Here is an 11,907-nt window from a genome sequence, read left to right as displayed (position 1 = left end):
AGTCCTGGGTGTTCATTGGAAGGACTGATGTTGAAGCTGAAACTCCAATACTTTGGTCACCTGATGCAAAGAGCTGACTCATTAGAAAAGACCCTGATGCTGGGAAAGATTGAAGGCAGGAGGATAAGGGGATGACAGAGGATGAGATGGTTGGATAGCATCACCAACTCAATGGACATGGGTTTGGGTGGACTCTAGGAGTTGGTGACGGACAGGGAGGCCTGGTGTGCTGCAGTTCATGGGGTCGCAAAGAGTCAGACACGACTGAGCGACTGAACTGAAATGAACTGAACTCTTCCAATTATAAGAAAATGCATGTTTCTTTTAATTATTCTTGAAAATGTTTATAAAATACAAGGAACCTGTATGCACCTTTGGCCACGTGATGCAAAGAGCCGACTCATTAGAAAAGACCCTGATGCTGGGAAAGACTGAAGGCAGGAGGAGGGGACGACAGAGGACAAGATGGTTGGGTGGCATCACCGACTCGATGGACATGGGTTTGAGCAAGCTCTGGGAGACGGTGAAGGACGGGGAAGCCTGCCATGCTGCAGTCCATGGGGTCACAAGGAGTCAGACATGACTGAAAAACGACTCTTAAAATTATAAGAATATGCATGTTCCTTTTAAATTATTCTTAAAAGTGTTTATAAAAATACAAGGAAGCTCTATGCACTATGCATACAGATTTATGCATAGCTCTCCAAAGTTTATTGTTGTTACTGAATCTCTAAGTCATGTCCCACTCTTCTGTGACCCCATGGACTATAGTTGGCCAGGATCCTCCGTCCATGGGATTTCCCAAGCAAGAATACTGGAGTGGGTTGCCATTTCATTCTCCAGGGGATCTTCCCAATCCTGGAATCAAACCCAGGTCTCCTGTATTGGCAGGCAGATTCTCTACCACTGAGCCACCTGGGAGGCCCCCGCAAAGCATACTAAGTTTATAAAAAATCAAGCTGTAGAGAAGTGTATCGAGTATGAATGCATTTGTATTTAACCCAACATGAATTTTTTACATCTGTGTTTACACATGCAAAAACACAAAAAGGACTGGGAGGAGGTACACCAAACTGTTGCTAGTCTACTCCAGGAAGAAAAAGAATGGAGATATCTACAGTTTTCTGAATATTACTTCTTTGTATGAATTTTTTTTTAATTTTATTCATGTGTTACTTTTATGTAAGATTTAATGGGAAAAGAAATCTTAAGAGATGTATACATATGGGGGAAGGGGTTTTTTTTCCCCAACTTAAACTGGAAGCATGTAAGAAGAAGTACTGCCCCTGACATGGGGAGACAGGCCTGACACCCCTGCATGGAAGATTCTCCTGATAAATGTGAACAGTTTTACAGAACAGCAGCATCAGACAAGGCTATCCTGTGACAGTGATGGATCATGACAAGCCCACTCCATAATCATGTCTCAACACTGGCAAAATCAGGAACACTGTCCAAATCACAAAAATGACCAAACTTCTCTCAATCCTGGTCAATGTGACTGAATGCTGCTTCATTTCCAAATGAGGCTTTTCGATCTCTCCTTCTACATAATGATATTATATCCCTACCTCCCCCAAATTACCAAAAACAAGCCCAACCCCTTTCATAAGTCTTTTCAGATACCTTCTTACTGAGATACTCCCACAGATTTCCAGGGTATCTGAGTAATAAAATTTATTCAAATATAAGTGTGTTCCTAGTGGTCTCTGGCTGAAGGGCTGAAATAAATGATAAGTAGCATCCCCAACCCAGAAAGGTATAAAAAGGGAAATTAACATTGAATGCTTACTATGAAACAGAATTTTCCAAGATACAATACACCTTGTTATTTACTCTTTAAAACAGAATAGCTGTTTTCCCATTTTACAGAAGAGACAACAGTGAGGCTAAGAAATGGTAAAACGGGAATGAGACATAAAGACTTCGTATTTCCCTATTTTCCCTTTTCAATAGAATACTCCTCCGTCGGGTATACCTGATCACCACAGGCATATGTGACATCAGATAATATACTGTCTTCTTGAGCATATATTTTACTTAATAGTAGTAATAATAGTTAATAGTGAACATTTCTGAAGGACATATTACATGGCAAGCATTACAATGAGCAGTCATTTAATCTTCACAGCAATCCTGTATTTTCATAATACATGTTACTAAAAAGCAGAAGATACAGGACTGAAATTCAGGTTCACGAGACTCCACACGTGGGTTTTTAAGCACTGTGTGTGAGTGCTGAGTTGTTTAGTCATGCTCGACTCTGCAACCTCATGGACTGCAGCCTTTCAGGCTCCTCTGTCCATGGAATTTTCCAGGCAAGGATACTACACTGGGTTGCCATTTCCTACTCCAGCAGATCTTCCCAACCCAGGGACTGAATCCACATCTTCTGCATCTCCTGCACTGGCAAGCAGATTCTTTACCACTGCACCACCGAGGAAGCCCGTTAAGAATATCCTAATTTAAAACATACTGGTTGAAAACAATTTCACATAAATGCTTTGTAAGGCTAGAGTTTCAAATTCTTCCTTTCCAATATAACACAGGAACTTTAGTATCAACTTCAAACCCTACTAGTTGATGATGACTCTAGGGATGAGCAAGTTGTAAGCTTTTTGTACCATACTTTTATACTGCCAGTAACTTAACATTGCTGAGAACATTAGGAAAATAACTAACAGAGTTTATTACACATTAGTAGCTTTATGTTTTTTAAAGTACTATGTAATATACCTGCTTCACAATAAGTCTGCCAATAATTTACACTGCTAAGTAACCAAGCCATAAAAGGTTTATGTAAATCAACTATAAAGGGGACGAGGATGGCAGGGCTGTATTACCTTTTGGTCTGTGATTACCGAATTCACCGGGAGCAGGGACTTTAACAGGTGTTGCTGAACTTTGAATGGTCAGCACACTGGGAGTGGCAGTAGTAGAATTGGCCTTTGGTCTCTGCCTTGGTGCAATTGAGGTTTCTGTTGGTCCAATGGTGTCTGTTATTCTACAAAAGAAGAGGACATGTCATTCCAAATACTGGGATTATTTCTAACTTACTATTTGTTCTATGAAGCATCTATTTCAGCAGGTGCATATTTATTATTATTGATGATCATGTTAGTCCTCTTGGCTTCTTCCTAAGTCTCATTATCAAGTATTAAATGTTAATAAAGATAAGGAAGTAAATGAAATAAAATGAACCAACTTCCTCAAACCAGATTGCTTCCACTCATAGTCTGCCACTGAAGCTGGCAGGAAAAAAAGACCTCAGGATTGCTCTTAAGGAGATAAAATAAACACACAGAAGCCTTCTCAGTAAGGTTTTAGACAAAATTGAGAGCCAACTTTCTAAACCAGTCAGAAAAATAAAAATAAACAACAAGTAACAGTCTTCCTTAGCTTGGACTCGGCCTAAGAAAGAAGGAATATGCCCTAGGGCACATAAAACAAAAGAAACCAAAACTTGTAACAGGTGGAGCTACCGGCTCACCTTCATCTTTTCAAATCTTTATCGTCGCTTGACTTAAAACACTGAATGGAAATTATTTAAAAGTTTTCACACTAGAAGCTAGTTTAGGTCACAGATTTGAGTGGTTAAATGGAAATCAGGAAACACTGAATATAATCTGAGAAGACACTTCTCTTTCAAAAAAAGCCACAAAAAATGTTTAACTTACATAATTATCAACTCTGCTTTTTATAAATTCAATACAAAAACTCATACTTTTTAATAGGTCTAAGTTCATTTTTCAAAAGGACTGCAATAAAATCTCTTTACCAAGTTCCCTTAGCACATTTTCAAATGACCTGACACTTAAAATTTCTGCGTATGAATGATTCGTCAAGGAGACATCTGCGGCATGTAGAGAAAGTCCTGTCTACCTTACTAAGCTAAGTCACTTCAGTTGTGTCTGACTCTGTGCAACCCCATGGACGGCAGCCCACCAGGCTCCGCCGTCCCTAGGATTCTCCAGGCAAGAACACTGGAGTGGGTTGCCATTTCCTTCTCCAATGCATGAAAGTGGAAAGTGAAAGTGAAGTCGCTCAGTCATGTCCGACTCTTGGCGACCCCGTGGACTGCAGCCTGCCAGGCTCCTCCATCCATGGGATTTTCCAGGCAAGAGTACTGGAGTGGGTTGCCATTGCCTTCTCCCCTGTCTACCTTAACAGACCTATAGATCTGTCTACTGCACAGATTTGTCATTTTCTCCTCTATCCGTAGACACCACAAGAGGGAGCCCTGTCAACAACTATCTTCTCAGAAAGAAAGGAAGTGAAATTGAATAGAAAGACTTTGGAAAATCATAGAAACACATTGCATACGGGCAGTTTTCTGAAAATAGTATTTATGTTTTAGACGGAATGCAGACGATACAATGAAAACTGAACTAAACTTAAGGCAATAAAAGATCATATGTGCATATAACCAATTATCTCATTTAATCTAAACAAGTATTTATTGAGTTCAAATTATGGATGTGGCAGGCACTAAAGCCCATGCTATACTCTCTAAACTCAAGCAATCTGGTGGAAATATTATATACAGTCTTTCTATTTGTCTAACCATTCTTTATTCAGGGGTAGTATAGGCAAAGCCTCATCCTGCCTTGTTCTGATTTTATTATAAATCACTCCACAGAGGATTCACAACACACACAAGCACAACAAACCTCTAAAAACCATATCGAAAAGCTGTGCAGACTTCCCTGGTGGCTCAATTGTTTAGTCTAGCGTTGCCTAATTTATTTCCCTAATGCAAAGAATTGATGCTTTTGAACTGTGGTGTTGGAGAAGACTCGAGAGTCCCTTGGACTGCAAGGAGATCCAACCAGTCCATTCTAAAGGAGATCCGTCCTGGGTGTTCTTTGGAAGGACTGATGCTAAAGCTGAAACTCCAGTACTTTGGCCACCTCATGAGAAGAGCTGACTCACCAGAAAAGATTCTGATGCTGGGAGGGGTTGGGGGCAGGAGGAGAAGGGGACGCCAGAGGATGAGATGGCTGGATGGCATCACCAACTCGATGGACATGAGTTTGAGTGAACTCCGGAAGCTGGTGATTGACAGGAAGGCCTGGTGTGCTGCCATTCATGGGGTCGCAAAGAGTCAGATACGACTCAGAGACTGAACTGAACTGAATGCACCAGTATCTATTATACAATCACTGTTACTGATACCCTGCAAACATGACAGTACCCAGTCTTCAAAGAATTTACAGTCTCCCTAGGAAGATATGGCACATGTTCATGAAAATAAAACACAGAAAAAATAATTAGCACTAACACTAGTAATGTCAAGAGTTCGACAGAGGAGTTATTCTACCTTTAACCTAACTTGGCTAGAGAAGGCTCAGGTGAGAACTGGAGGTACAAAAATAAATACGACTTAATCAGATAGTAAAAGACATTAAACAGCCTGTGAAAAAAATGGGAAGAAAATGCCTAGATGAATTAGGCAAAGTGAAAATACAAATTTAACTGAAATGAAAAACTGAGTAATTACTGGTATCAACACTGCTATACAACCTCATTTGCACTATTGTAGTTGACACAGAGCTGATTTTTCTTTTGTTTTGCTTTCTTTTCTTTCCTGCTCACTAACCTGAACAATCTTCCTAAAATATAAACTCTCTCTTCTCTTAAAATCCTTCAGTGTTTCCATCTGCCAGGACAGTGATTCTCAACCCTGCCATCCTGAAGATACAAATCATATAAGTTTCACATGTGTAACAGTCCCAAGAGCAGATGCAAATTTGGGAGGATGGAAAGGAACTTTTAAGAAGTAAAACAAAAAGTTCACAGATTGAAGGTAGGGCAGGCAGATAAAAGTTTTAAAACTTCATAAAAGTTTTAAAACATGTAAATAATACTGGCTATTTAAAGACTCCCCTTCTTCCCCTCATTGGAATACGCCTTTTACATGGAAAAAAAAGATTAATTTTTTACCATTTATAATTTTTCAAGTTCTTTACTGATACTATCAATAAAAAGTAAATTTATATTATTGACCAGTAAGGATCAATGAACCCTATTATTTAATATACATAATATATAGTTTAACATACTATGAATAGCACTGTGAATTTTTGTTAACTATTTCATTTGTTTGTAACTATATAGCTATAGCTTGTGTCATGGTGAAAAGACATTCAAAGCATTATTTTTCAACTGACTCATGCTTTTTAAAAAATTTATACTTACTTAAAGATTTAATCATTGACAAAATAATTATTTTAAAAGACAACAATAAAACTAGCTGACAAGTCTGACAATAATTCATAATGACCATTCAACTATAACAGCAGCTGTTAACTCCAGCTATATTATGAGTAAGACAGTCAGTCGTGCTGGATCCCTCCCTGCAAGTTAGATATAACTTTACTCCTTTGTCTCTTACTCAAGAGTATTTTAAATTCAAATGAATGAGATAACAGTTTTAGAGTGATGCTATATCTTTTTTAAAAATTAAGTCATTCCCAATGGATATTTCAACAATTTACAAATAGCAGATTATTTCTAACACATCTCACAACCAAGTTCCAAATAGCAAACTGATTATAAGGTTGAAAATTCACCTGCCTAAGGGCCAAAATCCAAACTTCTCAGAATAAAGTTGCTCATGACTGACATTCACCTACCTCCTCAGCTTCATTTCCCAACCTCCTGTAGATGTGCCCTTATTATGCTCCAGTCTTGCAGCTTCACAAAGGCTATTCTCACCTGAAAGGTCTGCCTGTCATAGCTTCCTACCCATTACTCCAAATGACTAGACTATTCATCCTTCAAGAAAGAGTTTAGCAACCCCCACCCCCAGGGAAAGGATTCCCCTGTGCTCCTGTCCTCTGTGCCCAGTCTTTCCCTTCCTCCACTCTCACAGCTGCCTGATCACCTGCAAGTTGTAACTGTTCGCTGGTGTATCTTCACTTGATTATGAACTCCTTAGAAATACACTGCTGCTTTTTCTTTGTGTTCTCCATATCTAGATCCTGCATATAACAAGTGTGTGACAAATGGTTTTATGTATTTCATGTCAAAATACTTTGCATAAGTGAAATACAATACAAAAATCAGCTGTGATCGAGAAATCTCCCCAAATATAAAACTATACCTATGTGATAATCTAAAATACAGTCCTGTCTATTCACTTTTAAACTCAAAAAAAAAGCACGAGGAGAAAAAGTTATCATTAATTCAATCATTACTCAAATTTAGGCCTTAACCTACATAATCTGATCAAACACTAATGCAGTGAATAACTATAAAATTATTCAAAACACTGTAATATTCCATGAGTCTCAAAGAGTCAGACACGACTGAGAGACTGAACAACAAATATTCCTCTATTGGTCTTAAAAATGTTGCCACTGTAACTATTCATTGTAAATTACATACAGCTCTTCTTTTCGTAAATCAATAAAAGGTCACTGCAAATAAAATAAAACATAATATTTCATAAATTAGTTGTCATGTGATGAAATAATGACAAGTGCCACTCATAAGATGACCCAACATAACATCACCAATTACACAATCACCTCATGAAGGTGGAGAGGGAGAAGTTCAAGTGAAACTACTGTCAAACCCTGTTATCTCATACAAAAAAGCTTATTTCGAACTTGCTGTCTCAACATCATACCACATGCAGTAAGGAATACAGTATTTTTTGTGGGTGAAGACGCTATTTAATCAATGACATCTGCTAGGATTAAAAATGAGTACTGTTCCCCCTCCCTTTTTTTTTTTAATAAATGCCTTTTCAAATTTCAGCATAGCTTTGCCTACCTGGCTTTTATTTGGCTTTTCCTAGAAGCTGCTTCACTAGCAGTCATCGGCTCAGGAAGAGTTGAAGGAATAGGAGAATTCTTGGAAAAAAAAAAATAAAACTTTTCATTTGTTTTCATTTCAATTGCAGAAAGTTTTACTGAAACACTACAAATATATTCTTAAACTTTAAGAGCACTGTCTGTGAAAAACTATTTCTTCACCTCTTCACTTTGTACAAATTGACACATATTTTGCCCAATCTAATCTGCAAATATCACTATGTGTTACACACAAATGTCACTTCCTTATTTGTGTTCCAGAGAAACCCTTGGAAAATAAACAGAACGATATTATAATATATATTTAGTATACCCACTTTACCAATGGGTATAATATATATACCCCATAATCTGGGTATAAAGGATCACACAATGACTATTTCACACACTGGAAAAAGCAGCAAACACCAAGGACATGAATAAAGTGTTGTTTTACAGACTGGTGGTAATTTTCATGACATTGCTTGTCAAGTCCAGGAAACAAGAGCAGAGGCTTCACTCATTTGCTTCTGCTCTCTAGTGTTCAGTTTACAATAATTACTCAAAAAATGTCACAGTAAGTATTCAATAAATGTTCGCAGAGTGAAAAGCTAAAAATCCAGGCAAATGTTAAATAAAATTCATTACTAGAATGTGAGCAACGACTTTCAGCTTCAACCAAGAATATATTACACTGACATAACAAGAATTTCAAAAATCGAAAAGGAAAGGCACCAAATTTCTTCTTTTTTCTTAGTGGAGTGGATTAAGTTATTCACAAAGGACACCTATAAGAAAAAGTCAGGCCACTCAAGTTGAAAACAGTTTAAAAATCAGTGTTTGATTCTAGACCTTTAATAAACTTACCAGACTTGCCACGTACTGTTAATCCAATATAGTTAAGGACAGGGTGCAGACAACAGATACAATTCAAAGCCTTTTAATGGTATCAGCTATAATACATCTTCCCTGAACTACACACTGCGTTTTATAGTTATTATTTCTAATCCTCATAATTACCATCCTTGTTTTACAGAAAAAGTAACAAAAGTAACTTCCCAAAATATACAAAACCAGTCACTGATAAACACAACCAAGCCCAGTTCAGTTCAGTCCCTCAGTTGTGTCTGACTCTTGGTGATCCCATGGACTGCAGCATGCCAGGCCTCCCTGTCCATCACCAGCTCCTGGAACTTGCTCAAACTAATGTCCATCGAGTCAGTGATGCCATCCAATCATCTCATCCTCTGCCATCCCCTTCTCCTCCTGCCTTCAATCTTTCCCAGCATCAGGGTCTTTTCCAATGAGTCAGCTCTTCGCATCAGGTGGCAAAAGTATTGGAGTTTCAGCTTCAACATCAGCCCTCCCAATGAACACCCAGGACTGATCTCCTTTAGGAGGAACTGTCTGGATCTCCTTGCAGTCCAAGGGACTCGCAAGAGTCTTTTCCAATACCACAGTTCAAAAGCATCAATTCTTCGGCACTTGGTTTTCTTTCTGGTCCAACTCTCACATCCATACATGACTACTGGAAAAACCATAGCTTTGACTAGACGGAACTTTGTTGACAAAGTAATGTCTCTGCTTTTTAATATGCTGTCTAGCTTGCACACAGCTTTTCTTTCAAGGAGTAAGCATCTTTTAATTTCATGGCTGCAGTCACCATTTGCAGTGATTTTGCAGCCCATGAAAATAGTCTCTTACTGTTTCCATTGTTTCCCCATCTGTTTGCCATGAAGTGATGGGACTGGGTACCATGATCTTAGTCTTCTGAATGGAGTTTTAAGCCAGCTTTTTTACTCTCCTCTTTCACTTTCATCAAGAGGCTCTTTAGTTCCTCTTTGCTTTCTGCCAAAGGGTGGTGTCATCTGAATATTTGAGGTTACTGATATTTCTCCTAGGAATCTTCATTCCAGCTCGTGCTTCATCCAGCCAGCATTTCACATGATGTACCCTGCATAGAAGTTAAATAAGCAGGGTGACAATATACAGCCTCAATGTACTCCTTTTTCAATTTGGAACCAGTCTGTTGTTCCATGTCCAGTTCTAACTGTTGCTTCTTGACCTGCATACAGATTTCTCAGGATGCAGGTCAGGTGGTCTGGTATTCCCACCTCTTTGAGAATTTTTCCAGTTTGTTGTGATCCACACAGTCAAAGGCTTTGGTGTAGTCAATAAAGCCGAAGTAAATGTTTTTCTGGAAGTCTGTTGCTTTTTCTGTGATCCAACAGATATTGGCAATTTGATCTCTAGTTCCTTTGCCTTTTCTAAATCCAGCTTGAACATCTGGAAGTTCACAGTTCATACACTGTTGAAGCCTGGCTTGGAGAATTCTGAGCATTACTTTGCTAGCATGTGAGATGACTGCAATTGTGTGGAAGTTTGAACATTCTTTGGCATTGCCTTTCTTTGGGACGGGAATGAAAACTGACCTTTTCCAGTCCTGTGGAAATGAACCCACTTCTCTCCATTTACAATGCCTATGCTCTGTACACCAAGGGCAACCAAACTTTCTCGGTTTACAGAATACTGAGTACCTCAGCCATTTTTCATGACACCCCCGGCCCCACTATGCTCCTCAAAAATCTAACAGTCCTGCTTTTTCAATAGTTAATAATAGTCTGTGCTATTTCAGAGATGTCACTGCGATCCCCTCAATGATGTAAAGTGTCCTGCAGTGCCATCAAGTCCACTGTAGCTCCCCAGCACATATACTTTGTATCTGCAGCTTTGCATCAAAAGTACTAATTACATATATACCATTAGGTCACCTGTCATGAAACAAGTGACTTTGAAAGTATATATACCCACACATGATGAAATGGATTTTAAATTCATATATACTTATGATACTTATAATACACAAACTACTTACATTGATGTTGGAGACTGGACAATCCTTTTTGGCAAATTTAAATGCAAAATATGACACCTGAAATATATCGGGTCTCCGCTCTGGATCTGGTTCAAGCATGAACCCTACAAGAATAAATCAAAATGTTAAGAAGTTTCACTGAACACAGAAGCAATTAGAGGTACATTAAAAAGACATATACTCCCATTCTAAGATTAGTGATGCTTCCAGTAAACTTTGGGAATGTTTATAGAAAATACAAAAATGATTATTTTATACATTATCCTAAAGATCGGAGAAGGCAATGGCATCCCACTCCAGTACTCTTGCCTGGAAAATCCCATGGATGGAGGAGCCTGGTAGGCTGCAATCCACGGGGTCATTAAGAGTCGGACATGACTGAGCGACTTCACTTTCATTTTTCACTTTCATGCATTGGAGAAGGGAATGGCAACCCACTCCAGTGTTCTTGCCTGGAGAATCCCAGGGATGGGGGAACCTGGTGGGCTGCCGTCTCTGGGATTGCACAGAGTCGGACACAACTGAAGTGACTTAGCAGCAGCAGCAAGCTAAAGATAAATGAGTCCCTAGGACAGGTCAGTACTGAAAGCATGAATTACAAATATGAATACTCTTCTGAGACTCTGACACAAAACAAAAAGCGAGTTTAGTCAACACTGGGGAATTATTCAAGAAAATTTCTGGGCTATAGTAGGGGTCCTTATTTTCACTATTATCTAAAATAATTTTTACATATCTACTAATATTTTTAGATATCTATTAATTTTTAAGGGCTTCTGAATTATGAAGAGAAGACTAAACTGTATGCATTACAATCTATTTAACAAAGTAGTATAGGGAAGTAGCACAGGGTTGGCACTATAGTTTTCTTAAAACACATTTTCTTCCCACACTGATGACAGCAATATTCATCATAACCTCAGATATGCAGATGACACCACCTTTATGGCAGAAAGTGAAGACGAACTCAAAAGCCTCTTGACGAAAGTGAAAGTGGAAAGTGAAAAAGTTGGCTTGAAGCTAAACATTCAGAAAACGAAGATCATGGCATCCGGTCCCACCACTTCATGGGAAATAGATGGGGAAACAGTGGAAACAGCGTCAGACTTTATTTTTCTGGGCTCCAAAATCACTGCAGATGGTGACTGCAGCCATGAAATTAAAAGACGCTTACTCCTTGGAAGGAAAGTTATGACCAACCTAGATAACATATTCAAAAGCAGAGACATTACT

At 38.6% G+C, this 11,907-nt stretch overlaps 1 protein-coding gene across 1 annotated transcript in view; it reads right to left on the bottom strand.

Annotated features, from left to right (window-relative positions):
• BMP2K (BMP2 inducible kinase) overlaps positions 1 to 11,907 on the bottom strand; it is a 120,073-nt gene that overhangs the window by 32,454 nt on the left and 75,712 nt on the right. The window contains exons 9-11 of the mRNA XM_010845978.1: positions 10,675 to 10,778; positions 7,780 to 7,859; positions 2,844 to 3,004 (exon numbers count right to left, since the gene is read on the bottom strand). Coding sequence (XP_010844280.1) covers positions 2,844 to 3,004; positions 7,780 to 7,859; positions 10,675 to 10,778 — 345 coding nt within the window. The remainder of the gene's footprint in view (positions 1 to 2,843; positions 3,005 to 7,779; positions 7,860 to 10,674; positions 10,779 to 11,907) is intronic.

Source organism: Bison bison, unplaced genomic scaffold (genome assembly GCF_000754665.1).
Source record: "Bison bison bison isolate TAMUID 2011002044 unplaced genomic scaffold, Bison_UMD1.0 scf7180017864228, whole genome shotgun sequence".
Taxonomy (NCBI): Eukaryota; Metazoa; Chordata; class Mammalia; order Artiodactyla; family Bovidae; genus Bison; species Bison bison.
The sequence above is the reverse complement of the archived record's forward strand: the minus strand, read 5'-3'. Positions and strand labels throughout refer to the sequence as shown.